Here is a 21,824-nt window from a genome sequence, read left to right on the forward strand (position 1 = left end):
GGAAGCTCCTCGGCTGCTAGTGGGTCAGTCTGAGCGCTTTGGCACTACCTAACGCTGATGTTCAGTTACCCTCTGCGAGCGAGTGATCACGACTCTGGTGCCATCACAGGGCTCCGAGGGGCACACGCAGGAGCTGCCCCCATCCACAGAGACAGATCCTGTGGCACAAAGCCCACCTGGCACTGGCTGCAAGCCCAGCTCCCTTCCAGCGTTCCTACTGGGGTGGGGCTGTGCCACTGTCACACTCCCAGAGTGGCTGGAGCTGGCGGGGACCTCCCGAGGTCTGCTAGTCTAAGGCCCTGCTGGAGAGTCTCTGCTATAGGCCAGCAGTGACCAAATTTCTTTGCCTCCCTCATTGCTGAGGGAGATTTCACAAAGATCAAAAGCTGCATCCTGATTCCAGAATTGGAAATTGCTGAGATTGAGCCCCACTGTTAGCAGTTTCTCTCGCTTGTTGGCTCACGGTTGTCCCCCTAACTCTTGTGATACTTTGCACAAAAGTCTGACCCTGACCTCCCACACTGCAGCAATTCCCTTCAAAGTGCTGGACAGCATCATTGGGATTAGGGCCTGTGACAGTTTCCTCTGTCCCAGAGCAAAATGGAGGTGCTCCCTCTTGATATTTATGCCAATTCTTATTGGACAGGCTCTGGAGTTCTCAGGGTCTTTTTCTGCACTGCAAATCCATTCCAGAACCTGCAGCTTCCCTGGAGTTATCCTGGTTGTCCTGGAGGCTGGATCTCCAACCCAACAGCCACTAAAGAAGAGGCAGCACAAAGTCCCTCCATGAGCACTGCCCAGCAGCAGGCAGCACACACCACCCTGCAGTCATGCCAAAGACACAGCCATAAAAATAAAAGCTTTTTATTTATTTTTTTTATATACCATTACAGAAACATCTGAGTAACATTCTCAACAGGACGAGCAGCTCCAGGGCCCAGGGGATGAGCGCAGGCTCCAGGGTCTGCCATGCCGTGATCCTGAGCTGCTGCTGCTCTTGGTGCATGATGTCCTTGCTCCCTGCCCTCAGCGAGGAGACCTGACATTCCCAGTGTCAGGGTGTCACCTTCTTGTAGGTAATGTGTAAGTGCTGAGTCATGGGCTGCGTAGTGGTTGCCATTGAGACAGTTTGTTCGAGTTTCCCATCGGAATTGAGCCTGAATTTTCTGGTAATCTAAACCGGGGGTAGGAAAAGAAAGAAGGAAATCAAGCAAATGAGTGTCCACAAGCTGAACCCCTTACCTGTGCTTTCTTTCCTTTGCCATCCACATCCCTGCTCTCAATGCACCACCAAGGAAGTATCACTACAGCAGGCGAATAACCAAGGAGTTTTCTCTCCTGAAGAAAGCAGCCCTCTCCACAAGACCAGCTCCAAGCCCATTATCCATGGAACAAGGCAGGTTCACAGAATCACAGAATTAACAAAGGTGGAAAAGACCTTTGAGACCATCAAGTCCAGCCTATGACCTAACACCATCTTATTAACTAAACCATGGCACTGAGGGCCACATCCAAGCTTTTCTTAAACACCTCCAGGAACCAGGACTCCACCACCTCGCTGGGCAGCCCACTCCAGTGCCTAATCATGCTTTCTCTAAAGAATTTTTTCCTAATGTCCAGCCTGAACTTCCCCCAGTGCAGCTTAAGACTGTGTCTTCTTGTCCTGTCACTGGCTGCCTGGGAGAAGAGATCAACCCCCACCTGACTACACTCTCCTTTCAGGTAGTTGCAGAGTGTTATGAGGTCTGCCCTCAACCTCCTTTTCTCCAGGCTAAACACCCCCAGCTCCCTCAGCTGCTCCTCACAGGAGTTGTGTTCCAGATCCTTCACCAGCCTTGTTGCCCTTCTCTGGATGTGTCCAAGCATTTCAATGTCCTTCCTAAACTGAGGGCCCAGAGCTGGACACAGCACTCCAGGTGTGGCCTCAGCAGTGCTGAGCACAGGGGAAGAATCACTGCCCTTCTCCTGCTGGCCACACCATTCCTGATCCAGGCCAGGTGCCATTGGCCTTCTTGGCCACCTGGGCACACTGCTGCCTCATGTCCAGTCTGCTGTCCATCAGTTCCCTCAGGTCCCTTTCTGCCTGGGCACTGTCCAGCCACTCTGTCCCCAGCCTGTAGTGCTGCAGGAGTTGTTGTGCCCGAAGTGCAGGACCTGGCACTTGGACCTCTTAAACCTCATGTTGTTGGACTCAGCCCATCTATCCAGCCTGTCCTGGTCTCTCTGCAGAGCCCTAATACCCTCCAACAGGCTGACACTCACTCCCAGCTTGTGTCATTTGCAAATCTGCTGACGTTGCACTCAATGCCCTTGTCCAGATCGTCCATGAAGGTATTAAACAAGGCTGGGCCCAACACTGATCCCCAGGGGACACCACTGGTGACTGTCCCCAGCTGGATGCAGCACCATCCCCATCACTCTCTGGGCCCAGCCTCCAGCCAGTTCCTAACCCAGCAAAGGGTGCTCCTGTCCAAGCTGTGTCTGCAGCTTTTCCAGAAGGATGCTGTGGGAGATGGTGTCACAGGATTTGCTGTCCAGGTAGACACATCCACAGCCTTCTCTGCACCCACCAGGTGGGTCCTCTGGTTGTAAAAGGAGATCAGGTTGATTAGGCAGGACCTGCCTCTCCTAAACCCACACTGGCTGGGGTCTGAGCCCCTGGCTATCCTGGAGGTGTTGTGTGATGGCCCTCAGAATCCAGGGCTCCATAACCTTGCTGGGCACCGAGGTCAGGCTTACAGGCCTGGAGTTCCCCAGAGCCTCTTTACAGCCCTTCTTGTGGATGGGGTCACATTGGCACCTTCAGTCCTCTGGGAGCTCCCCAGTGAGCCAGGACTGATGGTAAATGATGGAGAGCAGTCTGGTGAGCTCATCCACCAGCTCCCTCATCCCCCTAGGATGGATCCCATCCGATCCCATACACCTGTAAGCATCTAAGTGTCTCAGCAGGTCTCTAATTGTTTCCTCCTGGATTCCAGGGGGACTACTCTGCTCCCTGTCCCTGTCTATCCACTCTGGAGGCCAGTTGTCCTGAGGATGACCTGTCTTTCTGTAGAAAACTGAGGCAAAGAAGGTGTTAAGCACCTCTGCCTTTTCCTCATCTTCAGTTACTATATTCCCCCCGCATCCAAGAAAGAATGGAGGTTGTCCTTGCCCCGATTCATCCATGAGCAGTAACAGAGGGAACCTTGCCATCAAATTTTGTTAAGCTGTGCTTTCACAAATCTGTATTAAATCTGCATTGATAACACCTTTAAAGGTGATTCTTCAAGCAACCTAAACCATTCATGACATAGCCTGCTGCAGGAATGTGCCCTCTTGCCTCACTGACAGCTCAGCCGAGCCACAGCCACCGTGAATCACTTTTCACCAAGAATGCAACAATATGGTGAAGTTTTCTCAAAATGAGCAACTACAGCTGCAGCACATGTCCTTTTCACAAACCTGTGGCCTATTTGTTTCCACAGGCAATTTAAGCTGTGCTTGGTGAAGGAGAAAAGGCCCTGGGATCTGGTTTCCCCAACAACCCCTCTCATTCCACACCCTCCTTGACCAATAAGGGCCTCCCGGATACTCACTAGGTCTAGTCCCTGGGCTTGAGCTTGCCACAGGTGCCAGATGAGCATGGACATACAGCCCTGAGAGCTTCCTTCTTCCAGCCAAAGCAGGCCTGGGAGCCCTCAACTAGGACGACATCTGCTGGCTTTCTGTGCTTTCCCCTCTCCTCCTGCCAGTCTATCTCCCCACAGTTCAGGCAGTGACTCAAAGACAGTCCCTTTTATTTAAATGTTTGCAGCTAAGAGCTCTGCTTCCCTGACATCCACAGTATCTAATGGCTTTACTTCTGCTACCCAACAACAGAAAACATGCACCCAAAGGCAGGGGAGTTGGGACGTTCCAAGGTTAGGGCACTATCTGTGTAGGCAAATAAAATTTTTGTCTACATCTGCACAGACCTGTGCTCTCTTTTTATAGAGAGCTCAGTTTTATAGCACACAAAAACAGGCTGTGAGAGCTTGTTCATCCTTGCTGTCTCTCAGCTGCTGCTCAGGCATGACAGCTTCAGATGTGACAGTGACACTTCCAGAGGTGACCTCAGGATGCCACACTGACTCCAGCAGCGTTGCTGTACTCACAGCCAACTGTACCCCTACCAGCTGTATCAACAAACCCCCGCTACACACCCAAAAAAGTCAAACCCCCAAAAACAGTCAACCAAAGGTGGAGCTGACAGCAAGGACCAGCCCTACCCTGCAGCCACAGATGGGAGAAGAGCCCAGAGCAAGGTCTGAATGCTCTGAAAAGCAAGAGGGCAAGATCTGCCGGTGTTCCTGAAATATCCTCATGAGGCCCAATACTGACCATACCTTAAATGTGGATCCTCATGTTGCAATCAATCCAGAAAACCAGCACTAATAACTACTCCCACTGCCATAAGAGAGTATTTAGCCAAGACTCTCCTATTTTCTTCCCTAAGGATCTGCTACTGGCCATTCTGGAGACAGGATTCTGGGTTAGCTGGTCTGATCCAGCCTGTCGGTTTTTATCATAATGATCCCTCTGGGTCTCATAACGTACAAAATCTCTTCTGAAGGCTCTTACAGAAAGAACAAGTCAGGATGCCATGCAGTATTTCCAAGAACTCCTGATGCCATTCTGTAATTAAAGCATGCTAAATAACACATCCTCCCAGCTAGGCTCCTTCTGGGGCAAGCAATGCTATGGGAATGGCTCACTCTGTGTGCACTCACCTGCTCTACATGGGGCTTCTTGGCAAAGGAGATCCTGGCTATGGAGTGAGAAGCTATAGACAGCTCCTGTCCATTCACCTCCCCTTCCTCTACCTCCACCAGACCTAAGGAAAAGCAAGGGCATACATGTTATCAGGCTACAAGGGTTATTTAAGCATGTCACAATTATAATTTTGGCCTTTCAGTACTTAAAAGGGGGCTTACGAAAAAGAGGAAGAGGGACTTTTTACACACTCAAGTAAGGATAGGACAAGGAAAAAGTTTTTAATCTGTAAGAGCAGAAATTTAGGGTAGATATTAGAAAGAAAGTCTTCCCTGTGAGGGTGGTGAGGCCCTGGCACATCTTGCCTAGAAAAGCTGTGGGTGCCTCATCCCTGGAAGTATTCAAAGTCAGGTTGGATGGGGCTTGGAATAACCTGGTCTAGTGGAAGGTGCCCCTGACCATGGCAGGGAGGTGGAACGAGATGGGCTTTAGGGTTCCTTCCAACCAAAACCACTCCATGCTCTATTAGGCTACTTAACAGACCAGCACACCCTGTGAAGAGTGGTTTTATCTGTCCTAGCACTATTGACAACTGCGATTCACACAACCTCAGACATGGAATGCTGCTCACAAAAATCCAGCCGTCCTTATTCACACCGTGTGGGATGAGTACCACGGCACAACTGGCCCTCTCCCCTTCAGTGCATGTAATTTTAGATGCAAATTTAAGCATCAGCTGGGGTTCAACACTCTCATTTATAATAACTGAGATGTGGTTCTCTCTCATTCAGTCCCCATAAGGTAAGAAGTATCAAGGTGCTACATCCACACACTGGGAGGTTCTCTTAGTTTAGGAACCACCCTGGGTCCACTGCCAAAGAGCAGCAATTCCCACAGGGAAAATTAATTAAACAAAACTGTGAGAGGTGCAAGAACTTTCTGAAGAAGTGATGAAATGGCCCAGCAGGGTAAGGACTTCTTCTTTTCCCCAGTGTGGGTATCAGGTGTGTACCTGTGTTCTGGGCACTGATGAAGGCCACCTTATTGGTGTCAGGTTTGAGGCGGATGAATCCACATTCCCGGTGCATGGGCTTCCTGGTATCCGGATGGAAGGCATTGAACCTGAGGGGAAATCAGAGCACAAGAGCTGATGTGGTTTGCATTCAAAAGACATTTTTGGCCTGTTTTCCTCTTATTTAACCACCTGAGTGCCTGCAGTACTCTTTGAAGAGTAAAAGACTCTCACAGCTGAGAGCTGTAAAGCTGAAAAAATAAAGTTACTTTACAGAGGCACAGGTATTTCTTAGAGCTGGAGTTAAGTCTTTAAGTTCAAGCTTCAGATTTTCGACGGCCCCTGGGTCTTTTCAAGAACTAGCTCAGAAACCCCTCAGGAACTCAGATGTTTCATAGATCGTGAAGCCACATGTGTCTCAAAAACTCTCTTTTCTCAAATAAATATCTGGAATTATTGTATCATCGTTATTCAGCTTTTACACCTGGCAAAGTTGTTTTTTCTGTATATTCTTTGCTGTAGGAAGCAACAGAGCAGACATATTTCTCCCATCACCCCTTCAAAAAGATAAAAAGCGCAGCTCAGACTCTAATTTATTGTTCAGGCCTTAAGAACTGTAGGTTTGGTCACCCACAACATGGGTGATTATACATATCAAAGGAGAAACAAACTAAAATCAGGCAGCCTTCAGTGCTTGGAGCATTTAAGGGATACAGGGACTGTCTTTTAAGAGCCACTGCTCCAGGAGCCAGGAAAGCACAGGGTGTCTGCCCTCCAAGACTGCTGCCTATTTTCCTGATGCTTCCTAAAGCTCAACAGTTCACAGCTGTGTAACTCCTTGGCACAAAGAAAAGGAGGGAAAAAAAAAAAAAAGGTGACTCAAATAAGCAACTGTTCACAAGCTGGGGAAGGAAGTGCAGCTAGAGCAAGACTGTCAGAGGTCTGTTTCATTTGGAAATCGGACTGAAGCAGTCACAGGCTGAGCTGGCAGCTCCATCACACTCCAGGAACACAGGGCATCTCTGCACAGCCCTTCCATCTTGTAATTCTTCTTTTCTTGGTTTTCAGAGCAACACACTTCCCAACAACTCACCCTTCCCAAAAGAACACTGGAGCAGTACTGAGCTTGTCACTTCCCTCCCTCTGGATTTCTTTTGATTTCTCTTAGAACAATCACTTGCAGCCAAAGCAAGTAGTTAAGCTACCTGCCTCCTATCCCATTTGTTTGATAAGCACTAATTTTTCTCAGATTTTCACAGTGGTGAAGACTGAGGACCACAGCTCAAAATGGACAAACTTGAGAGCCATGCCATAGCTCCTTCATTTACTCTAAGTGGGAATTTCATGAGAATGACAATCACAAGTTTTCAAGGAAAATGAAAGTCAGACCATGCAGTCACATACCACAACATCATCTTGTTTGGTAGGTGAGAATTTGTGTACTTTGCCGTTGGAAAAGAAACCAAACTAACAAATCACTCTGGAGCCATGCCTGCTCCAATCCAACAGCTGCTGCCAACACACACAGAGCCCTGGACTTACGAGAAGTTGAGCATGGGCTGCCCCACGTGAGAGATGTGCACTTCTTCCAGGTACTGGAAGGGCTTCATTGTAGGGAAGGTGCCATCTCCTGGCGGATCCGAGAGCCAGGTGCCCAGCATCCAGGACAGGGGTTCCATCACAGGGTTCAGCTGGGGAGTCTCTGTGTAGGAAAAGGAACAAGGAAGAAAGAAAACTCAGGGATTTGTGCTCTGCAGGTTCCTGCGAGCTGCCTCCAGCTTGCTGGAGGTGAACACAAAACGCCTCAGAAATGGCTCAACACCACAGCACTGCTTTTCTTCAGAGCACTGCCAGCTCCAAGGTGGGAGATGGGGAGCAATGAACAGTCATGGATAGTGGGTCTGTTTCCAAACCAGCTCTTAGCCATAGATAAGCAGTCTTGCAGGTGGTCCATTTCTGAATCCTCTCTGTAGCTTGATCTGAAAGAAAAGCCCCCTCCCAAATACATGCAGGGAAGATGACTGAAACCTCAGCATAAAAAATAATCATTAAATGATAATGAAACCTCTAATGCTCTGGGCTAATCTTTCTCAAGCACTGAAACAAAATGTTCCTATTTGTTTCAGAGGCCAAGGAAATGAGTCCTCATTTCAAAAGAAAATCAAGCTGTGTGCATACTCAAGATCAAAGTTTGGGTGTAATATTTTTAAGATGTTAACAATGGCCTGAACTCATACAAAGAGACAAGGAAGGATCATTCAGAAACTGTTCTACTAAGGCTCTGGACTAAGACAAACATTTTTAAAAGATTGGTGTGCCTGTAAGGTAAAGAGTAAACAGAAGAGAAAGATACTTCCCTTTGTCACTGCAGTTATGAAAAAACAGCAAGGTCTGTTTCACAAAGTTAAAACTTCTTTAACAAATCATTTTACAGAACCACAGCATAAGCTGAGCTGGAAGGAACCCACAAGGGTCATCAAGTCCAACTCCTGCCCCTGTGCAGGACCATCCCCAAGAGTCACACCATGTGTCTGAGAGCATTGTCCGAATGCTTCTTGAACTCTGTCAGGCTTGGTGCTGTAGGAGAGTTTTGATAAAGAGCCTTGCATTTTACTTTCAGAGGTTATGACCTGAAAAAAATACATCAGGAAAATGGAGACAGACAGTTTAAAGCCACGTGAAGAGCAGAGCAGATCCATTACTAAGGTGTAAATAGGGAAAGCAAACATCACCCATGGGATGTTGGGAAAGATGGATTCCCACACAAACGGGGTGCCTGCTACTCTCAGTAGATTGTTATGCAGACAAATAAGAGTGAAGTAAGCTTAAAGCATGTCCTCCTCCCCCTCATGGGATAAATACTTCATACTGGCAAGGTGGGTGTTCCAGGGGGGTGTTTTCTTAGTGAGATCAAGAATACAAGAACAAGCTGCCTGTCTGGCTGGCCTAAAAGACTCAGCTACAGGGATAAATCACAACCTAAAAGTGTAAGGCTGTGGCCAAAATTTACTTGACCAGTCTGAGTTTTGCTGTGCTCTTTACAAAATGTCAGGCTAAAAAAAGACTGAGCAAGGAGGAAGGACAGTCCACACCTGAAATGCCAAAGGAAAAGGAACAGCATTTCTCTTTTTCCCAGCTAAAAGAGACCACCTGTAGTACTCATTCTCCCACAGACAGCAGGTTTTAGAAGCCAGCCCGTGTCAGCAAAGTGCTGCTACTTGCTTTGCTTTACCCTGAAGTGTTTTGCAAGGGAAGCAACATGAGGAAACATGAGAGCTCACTAGGAAATCAGTGATAAAGGTCTACAGCATCAGAGCTAGGAGATGTAGAACATCCTGTCAGACTCTGCAGTCCCCAGCAGCTTGCCCAGGACTTGGAAAGGGATTCCCACAATCTGTACAGCAGCGTCAGTGTACTGGACAGTACTTCCCTGTACCCAGCTTTCCAATTCCATTAGGAGAGCACACAGTTCTCTGGGCAAGGAGTGTGCTGCTCCTCCCTCCAGCGGATGTTTGCCTTTCACTCTCTGCTGCATTTCTTTCCAAGCTTTTGGTAGGCTCATTTCCCACGATGGAAGTGAGAAGCAAAGCTTTGCAAAAGCTGCAAGAGCCTACAGCCTGGGCTGCTGCTGCCCTCTCCTGGGTCAGCATCCCAGGAGCAGAACAGTTTCTGTCACCACAGTGCTTTCATAGGGCACTTGCTTTTCTCCTGCTTGCATTTCAGGAAAAGCATCAAAACAGATTAAATTAATGGCTTTAGCCATTCCCACTCTTTAGACTTGATTATAAACCAAAAGAAGCCAAGTGATCATTTCCAGCACCCCCAGCTTGACCCCACTGCTTTGCTGAGCAGCATCCAGCCTGGCTGGAGGTGCCTGACCAGGTGAGCTGGTCTCACTTACACAGAGCTGGAATTCCAGCCAGCTGAAAAGTGAAGATGTGACTGTACATGCTGAAGTCTCTGGTACTTGGGCAAACAACACAGCCAAGTGATCATTATTACTTTTCTAAACTACCTAGATGGCAGCAAAGCTGAAGAGCTCTTTCGTTCTCATGTGGCTTGGAAAAGTTGAGAGCAGCAGAAGTGAATAAGGACCAGGGACTGAGTGAAGTGCAGGTAAGTACAGACACCCTGATCTCATCCCATGAAGTGCTCTTCTTACCTTCAGTGTTGGTCTCTGACTGGGGGACTAACACTTTTTTCCTTCCTGGTTGGAAGGCTGCGCTGGGAGAGTGGAAAAGCAAGAGGAGAAGCAGACAGGAGAGAGTCTGAATCCATCCCAAAAAAAGGAACTATTTGAAAAGCAATTTGCTTTTTTACGTCATGACTGGGGCAGGTAAATGAAAAACTATTGTAGCAACAAGAAGTTCTTAGCTGAGCTGCTTTGTTTCAAATTTCAGGTTTATAGATAGAGTCACTGTCAAGAGAAACTCCTCTGACACTGATGAAGGAGCCCATACATCCCTTTTTAAAGGTCTAAATTCATGGCACATCATTTTTACAAAAAAACCACCAATGTGGCTTAAAAGGCAAGGGTATGATGATATCAAGAATACAAATGACATCTGAGAATTTGCAGTGCAAGAGATCCTGGTCACCCTTCTGCATGCTTAAAGCTTCACACTCAGAGGGGGTCCTCTTAACGCTGATTCTCTTGCATTCATATGCACAGTTCCTCCTCTACCTACTAACAGGGAATCTCTCTGTGCATCCTCTCTCTTAACAAGGACATTCCTGGAGTCACTTTCCCCTACGCTTTCTGGAAGCCATTAGGGATCCAGCATCTCCCAGACCCCCTGGTGTAGTGGAAGGTGTCCCTGCTCATGGCAGGGGGTTGGAACAAGATGAGCTTTAAGGTACCTTCAACCCAAACCATCCTGTGGTTCTACAATATCTACAGCTATGACAGTCATGAGTTGTAACAGTTTGGGAGACAAAACCACACGCCCATAAGCAACCTGATCACCTTGATCTCCTTCCCTCAGGAAGCCACTCAGGCCACAACCACCATGTCCAGGCCCTGAGCACTCAGGTCAGTTCCATTTCACCACCTGGCCCTGCTCCATCCCTCCAAACTCACAGAAATACTGTTCCTACATCTTCGCCGTTCCCAGAGAGTTTACAAGTCAAATCCCACCCTGCATTGTAACACACTCAGCCTGGAACTGGCTGTCCAGGCTTTGCAACAGGAGATGCCTCCCTGCCTTGAGACAAACCAGACAGAGCCGCTGAACAGCCCCCTCAGGCCATGTCTACACAGCTGGCGTGGCTCTCAAGTGGGATCCCTGGAACAGAAAGCTATGTTGGCACCAATTCCAACACAGCTTTATCAGTAAAGCTGCAGTGAGTGGCCAGCTGGCTGCTAACAAGGCAGCTAACCTATTTCCTTGAGCTGGGGAACACTTCCTGCAGAAAGCATGAGAAAAAAAAAATATAACACACCCCCCCCCCCAAAAAAAAAACCCTCACTAAAAAAACCCAAAAACAAACACCAAACCCCCCCCCAAACAAATTCCCAAACAAAATCCCTGAGTCTTCAAAGTGTGGGGTCTGCAGCATCAACTGGTCAGTTCCCTGAAGTTCTTCCTTCAGCACAGCTGCTCACTGGGCATCATCACCATCAAGGTTCAGGTAATTAAGGAGCAGCCTCACTCAGCATATTCTGTCCATATTTAAGTACAGAAGGCAGCTTTATACTCTGCTGCTCTGCCCTGAGAGTTGCACCCCTTCAGGCACTTTGCTGATGCTCTCCCCAGCAAACCAGTAAAACATTCCTGGCATTTAATGTGCACCATCTCCATCACAGAATATCCTCGAGTTGGAAGGGACCTGTCAGGATTGAATCCAACTCCTGGCCCTGCACCAGACACTCCAAGAATGACACCACGTGCTGGAGAGCATTGTCTGAACACTTGAACTCAGGCAGGCTTGGTGCTGCGACCACTTCCTTAGATGAAAAACCTTTTCCCGATATCTGACTTAACCTCCCCAACTCAGCTTCCTGCCATTTCCTCGAGTTCTGTCACTGGTCATGGGAGTGAAGAGATCAGCACCTGCCCCTCCACTTCCCTGTGTGAGGATGTTAAGAGCACAGTGAGGTCTGACCTCAGTCTCCTCCTCTCCAGCTTGAACAAACCAAGTGCCCTCAGCCACTCCTTGTAAGGCCTCTCCAGACCCTTCCCCAACTTTGTGGCCTCCTTTGGACACTCTCCAATACCTTAATGCCTTTTTTACACTGTGGTGTCCCAACCTGCTCCCAGGCCTCGAGGTGAGGATGCCCTAGCTCAGAGCAAGACAATCCTTTCACTGGGTAATTCTGGGCCTGATGCCCCCCAGGACCAGGGCTGTCCCTGCTGGCTGCCAAGACACTGCTGACTCCTACTGAACTTGCCATGGACCAGGACCTCCAGGTCCTTTCCCACAGCTGGTCTCCAGCCCAAATGCTAACCCAGTCCATACACACAACCAGGGCTGCCCTGTCCTAGGTGCAGAATCCAGCACTTGCCCTTGTTAAACACCACACAGCTGATGATTGTCCATCTCTGATTTAAGGTCTCTCTGCCCTTGAGGGAGGTGACAGCTCCTCCCAGTTTGGTGATGGCTGTGAACTCAGTATTCCTTCAAGCCCCGTGTCCAAGTTGTTAACGAGGATGTTGAAGGGAATAGGGCTGAGGATGGAGAGCTGTGGAACCCCACCAGTGACCGGTGCCAGCCTGGTGTCACCCCAGTCACTGTCACCATTGAGCCTGACCCTCGAGCCAGCTCCTCACCCATCGTGTAACACAGTTATCCAGCTGTGGGCGGGACATTTTGTCCAGAAGGGTCCTGTAAGAGACCCTATAAGAGATAGTCCCAAAAGCTTTGCTGAAGTCCAAAAAGACTCTACCTCCCAGCTTTTCTGGATCAGTCAGGCAGGTTACCCTGTCACAGAAGGAAATCAGGTTTGACAAGCAGGACTTTCCCCTCAGGAAGCTGTGCTGGCTGTGACTGATGCCTGCATTGTCCTCTAGGTGTTTTTCAATACTTCTCAGAATAATCTTTTCCATTATTTTACCAGGCACTGAATTGGGACTGACAGGTCTGCTGTCTCTCGAGTCCTCATCAAAAATCACTCATCAGCTTCAACTTAACCTCTGTGGATTCCCAAGACTGCTCAAAAATCAATCATTGAGAGAGGCATTGTAATGACATCAGCAGCTCCTTGAAGATTCTTGGATGAATCCCATCAGGCCCCGTGGATTTGTATGGATTCAGCTGGAGCAGCAGATCCTGCACAACTTCTAGGTCAACTGGGAATTGATCATTCTTATAGTCATGGTCCTCTAGCTCATGGCACTGAGATCCATCATCCATTTGAAGACAGAGGCAAAGAAAGCATTAAACACCTTTGCCTTGTCCTTGTTCCTGTTTGTGAGGTGACTATCCTCGTCATGTAACAGGGTAATGTTATTTCTAAACTGCTTTTTGCCATTTATATAGTTGAAAAAAAACATTTTTATTCTTCTCCACAGTTCTGACAACTTCAACTCCAATTGAGCTTTGCCTGTATGATTTTCTCCCAAAAGTGGGGAGCAGCATCTCTGCATTCTTCCCATGTTACCTGACCTTGCTTTCACTGGGCACACACCTTCATTTTCCATCTGACTTCCAAGAGAAATCCCAAGGTCAGCCAAGTCAGCCTTCTGCCTCACCTGTTTGACTTCAGACATTTAGGAATTGCTGTTCCTGTGCCCTCAGGAGATGATGTTTAAAGGTGACCAGCACTGTTAAACCCCAGCACCTGCAAAAACATTTCCTAGGGGACCTTACTCAATAATTGCCTGAGCAGCCTGAGGCCTGCCCTCCTCATGGCCAGAGCTGAGGTTTTTCTGGCACTTTTCCTCCTGTCACCAGAGATTATAAACTCGATGGTTCCGTGGCTGCTGTGGCCAAGTTGGCCCCAATGTTCACTTTGCTCATGAGATCCTCTCTGTTGACAAGCAGGAGATCAAGGCTGTCTTTCCAAGTCAGCTCCCTGAGGACCTGTTCCATTGCAGGTGTTTTTAGGAACCTTCTGGCCTGGGTTCTACCAGCTGTGGGATGCTCCCAGGTAATTTCTGGCAGGTTAAAGTCCCCCAGGGCAGTTGACTTGGAATCGTCCCTTAGTTCCTCAAGGAATAATTTGTCAGCGTCATTGTTCTAGCTGGGAGGTTCAGAGTACACTCCCATAGTGAAATCTGCATAGTTTGTTTGCCCCTTGATCCTTATCCAAAGGCTCTCAACTGTGCCATTGGCAATTGTGAGCTCCAGACACTCCAACCCTTCTATTACACACAGTGCCACCCCTCTGCCTCTCCTGCCCTGCCTGTCCCTCCTGAGGAGCCTGGAATTGTCCACCAGGGCACTCCAGTCACAAGGAAAACTCCCACCAGGTTTCACTTATGCCAGTGATGTCAGATCTCTGGATTGCACCAAAGCTTTGAGCTCCTCCTCACTGGTCCCTCATGCTGGGTGTATTAAAGCAGAGATATTGCTGGTGTGGTACACTGTAGCCAACACCTGGCAAAGCTGATTGGGGGATCCCATTAGGGCTCCTCTTCTCAAGTTTAGGCACTCCAGCCCATTGCTCATCACTAGTGACCCTGGCTTTTTTCCTTTCCAAGCTATTTTAAGGCTCTATCAACAAACCCTACCAGCTCCTGTGCTAGAACTCTTTCTCTCCCAAGAAAGACGCATCCTACCAGGGTTCAGCAGATCAGCTGTTGAGCAGATCATCCCGTCTCTGCTCCAAAAGCTGGGAATGTGGTTATATTCAGAAATGTTCCTGCTATAAACTCAGCAATTAATTTCATAGTGAAGTGCCAAGGTGGTAATGCTTCAGTGCCTATAGTCACTGCCAGAGTTCTGCTTTACAAAATACAGAAAAAATATTTTTTAAATTATACTCTATTATGAGAAACCAAACACCCTACCTGAGCTCAGTCTTTCTCTCGAGTTTTCCTTAGTTTGCTGTTTCATTGCTTCCTAGCTGCAAGCCGAGTTTTTGTTGTGAGTCATTGCCAACTCACTGCAAAATTAAATGCTTTATACACAAACTCTATTAGGTAAAAAAAAACCCTAGAAAGAACAAGACCATCCACTGGAAAAAAACCCAAAACATCAGCAGTGCAAAAAGTTTTGTTTCCTCCCTTCCAACTGCCCTTCTCTCCAAGGGGGAGGTCAAAGAGCCACCTTCCTCAACCAAGTCCCAAAGCTGGGGAGCCTGCACACTGCTTGCTCCCATGGTGAGCACAAAACAATTCACCTCACACCCAAGTGTTCAGGCCACAGTAAAGTCTTAGCCAACCTCTCTCAAGATACCTTCTGCCATGGATTCAACCTCTATGCACACATATTGCTACTCCTTATCTTACTCTCAGTTTACTTTATAGCTCCCTTGATCTTTGTAACACCCACCCTATGGGCCAGCTTTCTACCCTGGCCATTCCCATCCCAGACAGGGCACCAAAAAAATCACAAGCAGCACCTAGTCTCAGAATATAAGAAGTTTTCTTTCCAAATCTAGCTCCAAGTTAACATGCAATTGCCCAGCTAGCAGCACCTGCCCTGGTGGAGGCAATTTCCCTGACAGCACATCTCTGTGACCCATTAGACACATTCCATTTTCAAGCTGAACTGGATCCCAGCCTGTTGCTGGTCCAGTCCTTCTCAGACAGGTGAAAGCACAGCACCTCCAACCATGCACAACCCCACTTCTCCTCGCCAGTCAGGAATGGGACGTTCCTATTCGTTTTCTGCAACATGAATGGGCAACAGCACTTCAGGCCCCATGGACCAGGCCTCAGGATGCCATCTCATTAAGTGCTCCGTCCTTCTGCTTGCCCCAAAGTTCGTCAACTATGCTTCATTTGCATGTAAACAGTACTGTAAATGACCCCATTTCTACACTGGCTTTGCACAGACATTCAAAGACAAATCCAAGCCAGATTTCCTGCAGATTCCTAGCAGCGTTCTAACCACTTTTCACATGAACACATTTTGCAAACTCTCCTGCCTTTAATATGACCTTCACAAAAACAGACAGCAGCATGGAAGAGGCTCCTCATACCCCCAAGCAGCTGAATTCTAAGAGTTTTACCTCTCTGACAAACACAGAAACTCGAATCCCATGGAAACCTACCTGCGTTTGCTCCATGCCCAGCCATATTCGCAGATATTTTGCTATTTGCTCTACCTGCAGCCCCCTGTGCCCCAGAGAGTGCTCTGCGCAGGGTGGTAAGATGGCTATGAGGGAAGTGAGCTCATGTTTGGGTAACACACTGACCCTGCTGCCTGCTGGGAGATGTAGTTTTACAACCGGACCAAAGTGGGGCACGGCAAGAGGAGGTGATGTTGTGGCAGGAGCTGCTGGGATCTCCTGTCTGAGCGAGCACAGCTGATGCAGCAGAGCTGTGAGACCTTCAGGAGGAACAAGACAGCCAGACAGTGCTGTCAGAACAGCCATGCCTTCCCCAGGACACATCCCTGGTTGCTCGCTGGCTTTCCCTCATTTATCACTTCAACAGCATCCTGTCATCCTCCAGAAGCTCCAACTAACCCTGTGCTGTCTGGTACACTGTGTCTAACCACGCTCAGCCAACAGCATTGCTCAGCCTTTGGTCCATGGAGCTCATGAAACAGGAGGAAATATTTTCCTAGCAAACAAACACCTAAATTCAAAGTTTAGGTGGAAAAGGCCACGATGGCAGTTGTGCTGTGCCAGAGACAGCCTGGGGCTTCTACTAAACCAGCTGATCCCCCTGGTAAGACAGGTTGGGAACCACCAACCAAGCACATGGTGACAGCTGGAGCTGGGAGCCACTTGCCCAGCCTGAGTCACCCGGCCCCAGGCGTGGCTGGTGGGCAGTCCTGTGCAGCACTCTGCACAAACCTGCTTGTCCCAGCCAGCTGCAGCTTGGACACAGCCAGCAGAAATTTATTCGTCTCATTAGAGGAAAGTATGTGAGAACTAGCACTGAAATGAAGTTCTGCTGAGTGGGTGTGGGCCTAAAGTTCGTTTTTCGTGCTCAGGATTTTGTGGAAACAGCTGAATGTGAGGGATGCAGACAGGTAAGAACCTGCACGGTCAGTCCAGTCAGGTACTTATACTCAAGGAACTGCCTTTAGCAGAAAAAATATGCAGGCTCATGCTCACAGTTAAAAGCATCACCTCGACCACACATCAGATGAGTTGGGACAACTGAGACATAGCTACTAACAAAGACTATTATTAACCTAATGTGTTACCTGACTGTACTTTTATGAACACAAAAAACCTTTCTTAACTCAGCTTTGTATTGCAGTAAAACTCGGTGTCTGGGCATGAACCAGACACTGCCTGGCAGCAGCTGGCTACAATTCATCAGCTGTTTTCACTGTCATAAACTATAACTATAAGCACACAAAAAAGAGTCCAAAACTGAAGAGCACCAAAATGAAACTAAATTAAGAAAAGAAAAAAAGCCAGTCAGCCACCAACAAACCCTTTCAAAAAGTTCCCAGCCAAAGGCTTCCATATACACTTCCCGAGCTACAATTGCCAAAATGGTTCATTTTCACACACTTTGATAAAAGATGGAGGAATGGGTAATGAATTGGTCAATTCATTAAGAAAGATTATGTTTTCCCTTATATATTAGAGCATGTAACTTATATATTATGAGTATCTTCTACAAGAACATAAAATTTTCACTTCTCAAAGACATATGCAGAAAAACACTAATCTTGGGGAAAAAAAGAGAAAAATTATAGTGTTTACCAGAATAAAGAAAAACATCCTTAAAGATACTCTTTCTGCAATTATTATCTCACTGAAGGTACTTCAACAAGGCAGACACCTTTTTAAATCTATACGTAAAAATGATTATTTCATATACATACGTAAATAAATATATATATATATATGAATGACAACTATGGAGCCCTAAAATTGCATTTAGTTATTTTCTTTAGTTTGACACCTAAACAACATAAAAACACAGATCAGAAGGTACAAACAAGACTATGCTGATTTCCCAGGGGAAAACTTTACCCTCCTCTACCCAAATAAAAATATGAGTTTTCCCATACTTTGAAAAATTAGATACATATGGGAAAAGTAGTGCTGGGTGGTGACCTTCATGAATTTTTTAGGGTCTACTTTCCTCCTTCAGTGAGGAAGTTGGCCATGCTGCAACAGCCTAGAGAATGTGCCTATGCCAGCATTACCCTTCTGACTGCCCAACAGCACCACAAGAAGACATGAAGTTTTTCTCCTAAAGGAAAGGTGAGGATTAGGCATTAGGAGACACTCAACCCTCCACAGGTGATGACTTTTCCAAGCAAGCCCCACATCACAAATCTTTCCCAAGGCAACCCAATGTTTTCTCAGCAGCCACACACACATACCATTAGATGGTCCTCAACTATTGCCCTGAAATGCACCTTGCAACCACAGTCACTGTGCAAAAACTGTACATCAAAAGACACTTTTTTTTTGCAACAAGGGTTATGGCTCAATTTAACTTCTAGGTAACAAACTTTTTACATGACCTGATCCCTCACTGAGTTCCCCTTTGCCTTCAGGCGCCTAATCATCATTCTTGTAACTGATAGAGAAGCATTTTCCATCCTTCCTGGAATGAAAAAGGCTTCTTCTGCCTTCCAAGGGAGCAAAGAAAACAACAGACATTTGTCACAAATCGTGACCTCAATGTGCATCATGACATTGTCATATTTGATACCTCCCACCTCACTTACGTCTCCTGTATCCTGAGTACTGAGTGCAGTATATGAAATCCAATATCAAAAACTATTTCTTATGCCACTGAGGACAATTACAGCTTTCCCAGATACCCCTTAGGACAGCTCATTAACACAGCAGACACCAGAAAAAAAAATCACAGGGACGTTCTAAAGGAAGAAGGAAAATCCTAACTGGAGCCACTGGGTCACAAAAAAGAGAAAGAAAGAAAATGGAAAAGGAAAAAGAAAAGAGAAATTCATCAAGAGAGTTGCCCGCAACACCACAACCTAAATTCCCATTCTTTGAAAGGTTATGTATGTAAGAATTAACTTGTGTGCCCACTGAGCGAATTCTTTGAACTGTATCCATTGGTCTTACACAAGCTGCTACTTCTCCTTCCCAGGATGCCCCTTTCTCGTATCTTTTCCCCATCACAGCTTTACAGCCTCCAACTTAGACGGCCCCTAAGAAAACAGGGAATTCCACCTCAGTGCAGCATGGGAATACTGACCACAGTCCTGGGATATCAGGCTGTTCAAGTAAGGGAAACTGTTCCGCTTCATCTCATCCAGCTTCTCCTTCAGCTTCCTGACTTGGCTGTCAGAGCGGCTAACCCTCTGCCTCAGAAGTTTCAGCTCCCCATTCTTCTTCTCCACCTGCTCCCGCAAACAGCACACCTGGCTCTTGCTCTGCCGGGAGGAGAAGCAGTACGAGTGCAGGGAGTCGATGAGCTTGCAGGCCCCCGAGGCCGACATGATCACCTCATTGATGGACATGGGGTTGGCGTCCGTGTCACCCTTCCGCCCCACCACGGCCTCGGCGGCGGGCCGAGGGGTCAGGTCTGCCGGGGACGCCGACAGGCCCTGCGAGGGCTTCTGCGGGGTGGCGGTGAGGGATGACGTCGGGGACACCTCTGCAACGGTCTTGTCGTGGCCCAAGAGGTGGCTGCTGCAGCTCGGTTCCACGTCTCTCTTTGGCCTTTTCCTTTCTAGCTGCTCTTTGGGGAGAGCTGGCCTCTCCCTGGCATGCTTGGAGGAAAAGCTGTACGAGTGGAGGGAGCCGATGAACTTGCAAGCGCCAGAGGCGGGAGGGGTGAAGTCGTCCACTGACACGCCGCTCCTGTCTGCCACCCAGCTCCCTGCCCAGCTGCCCCTGGCACAATCCTCCACAGGAGACCTCTCTGGCTTTTTCTGCACTCCAGGCTTCGCGCCCAAATGATCCCCTAACGTCCTTCTCCGAGGGCTGTCCAGCTGGCTGTGGAGGGCCTTTTCCTCCTCGGACATCAATCCTATTTCCTCTTGCAGAGCGGCCTCCTCCATCTCTTTTGTCCCTTGCATCACCATGAGGTCCTGGCCAGAAGATGGGGCCCTGTGTGCTACCTCACCGCCTCCTTCCCGTGGGGCCTCCCCATCCCGCACCGGCACCTGCCTGGCTATTTTCCTTCGGCTCCTGACATAATCCAGCTTGTCGCGTTTCTTCTCCACCAGCTGGAAGATGGTAGGGACAGCAGTGGGCTTCAGCAATCGGTGCCGGTCTTCCAGCCGCTTGGAAAAACTGTCTTTGGTGAAGTGCTCGCTGCAAAGGAAGGAATACTTGGTGGGAGTCCAGTTGTCTCTCTGAACAGCTTTCAGCCACTGAATTAAGCGCTTTGAATCCTTCAGAGGGAACCTAAAAAAGGAACAGACAAAACCCGCTGAAAAATAAGCTATGTTTTGGAAATCAGAAGGGTTGGTGCTTGAAGAATAACAGAGCCATAGAATCACAGAACTGTTGAGGTTGGAAAAGACCTTTAAGATGGCCAAGGCAATGTCTGGGTTTAGGAGATCGTAGGGAAAGTTGTGTTTTGGTAAGTTCCGCTCATTTACTAATAAAATTACACTCACTTAAAAATTATTTCACTTTGGACTGAAATACTTAATATTCATTCACTGCGTCAACAGCTCCACTTCACAAAAAACACAGGACTAAAAGGTGTTGTTTCCATTTTCATCAGCAATCGATCCATTATTCCGCCAGCCCCACGAGGAACAGCCTGTCCACAAGGAAGGGGAACAAGACCACCACCAAAACACCCAGCTCAGCCAACACGCTGCCCAGCGCTGCCTCCGTAACCCGGGCGCTGCCTTCACCGGGGGTGTTTAATAACATTTAATTAGGTGTAGAAATGCCCGGAGTGGAAGAAAGCCCCTGAGCAGGGGAACCAGTCACTTCATCCGTTTGCAATGGGACTCCCGAGACAGGGACCTTTTCCGGGGACCCACCACGGGCAGCATCCCCAGCGAGGGATGAGGCGGAGGACGGGCCGCGGCGGGCACAGACCGGGGGACGTCGAGGGGACAGGCCACGGAGGGCCCGGGCCCCGTGGCAAGGGGCGCTCCTGCTGCCCGGCCGGGGCTGGAAGATCCGGGAGCCCCGAGCCGGTTTCCCCTGAGGGAAACAAAGGGCAGCTGCTGCCGTGGGGGCCCGGCGAGGGGAGCGGGACAGGGGTGCGGGCCGCCCGGCCGCGGCACTTGCGGCGGGCCGGGCGGGCCACCCTTACCTGTGGAAGGAGACGGCGCCGCGGCGCGCCTTGCCCTGCCGGTTGGAGCAGTTGGCGGCGGCGCAGCAGATCACCATCTCCGGCCGCCGCCGCCGCCCTCGGCCGGCCGGGCCCGCCCCGGCCCCCGCCCCGGCCTCGGCCCCGGCCCCGGCCCCGGCCCCGCCGCGCTGCCGTACGGCAAGATGGCGGAGCCGGGTCACCCCGGCCCCCCTCGCCGCTGGGGAAGGGGTTTCTGTACGGCACAACATGGCGGCCGCCACATGGCCGCCGCCATTTTGGCCGAGGTGCAGCCGTACGGCGCGGGGCAGGTGGGGAAAGGGAGAGGCTCGCTCCCGGAGCTTCTCGCTTGCCTTGTCGGTGCAGCTGGCCCTCCGCCTCCCGACGAGCAGCTCGGTCCGTAGCAGCCAGACCGTGAAAGGCGTCTCTGAGTGGGGCGGGCATAGTGGAAGGGGTTACTCTCACGGGGAACGAGGGGGCGGGGCTGGGCCAGCTCCGTACAAGACCATGGCGGCGCCCATTTATCACATTTTTCCTAGGTATCTATGTCACGGGACGCGCCTGTTGGCGCTCTGCGCAAGGAGCGGAGCCCTCACACTGCGCACCGACACTTAGCCCCAGTCTCAGTGCCACCGCCGTCCTGCTGCTTCCCTGCGCTCCTCTTTGCCTTTCCGTACGGCAACATGGCAGCTCCCTTGTGCAGACACTGCGGCCCGTCGCTCCGACCTGTGACGAAACTACTAACAGCCAATCGGCGCGGAGGCCGGCCGTGAGCGGCGCTCGCATTGGCCGGGAGGGGC

General features: G+C 49.2%; 1 protein-coding gene across 3 annotated transcripts; it reads right to left on the bottom strand.

The window, feature by feature from the left end:
* Positions 1 to 848: 848 nt before the first annotated feature.
* On the bottom strand, positions 849 to 21,175 carry THAP4 (THAP domain containing 4). 3 transcript variants are annotated; one of them, XM_066326106.1, is made up of 7 exons: positions 21,028 to 21,151; positions 20,733 to 20,915; positions 19,000 to 20,156; positions 7,289 to 7,448; positions 5,747 to 5,856; positions 4,752 to 4,855; positions 849 to 1,174 (listed from the first exon to the last, which is right to left on the bottom strand). In XM_066326106.1, the coding sequence occupies exons 1-7, from the start codon at positions 21,102 to 21,104 to the stop codon at positions 1,055 to 1,057; spliced, it is 1,911 nt and encodes a 636-aa protein (XP_066182203.1). In that variant the 5' UTR covers positions 21,105 to 21,151; the 3' UTR covers positions 849 to 1,054. The 3 variants fall into 3 exon arrangements, with proteins under 3 accessions (XP_066182203.1, XP_066182205.1, XP_066182204.1); XM_066326108.1 differs by lacking the exon at positions 20,733 to 20,915 and having other exon boundaries at positions 21,028 to 21,174; XM_066326107.1 differs by lacking the exons at positions 4,752 to 4,855; positions 20,733 to 20,915 and having other exon boundaries at positions 21,028 to 21,175.
* Between the last annotated feature and the right edge of the window lie 649 nt (positions 21,176 to 21,824).

Source organism: Sylvia atricapilla, chromosome 10, assembly GCF_009819655.1.
Source record: "Sylvia atricapilla isolate bSylAtr1 chromosome 10, bSylAtr1.pri, whole genome shotgun sequence".
Classification (NCBI taxonomy): domain Eukaryota; kingdom Metazoa; phylum Chordata; class Aves; order Passeriformes; family Sylviidae; genus Sylvia; species Sylvia atricapilla.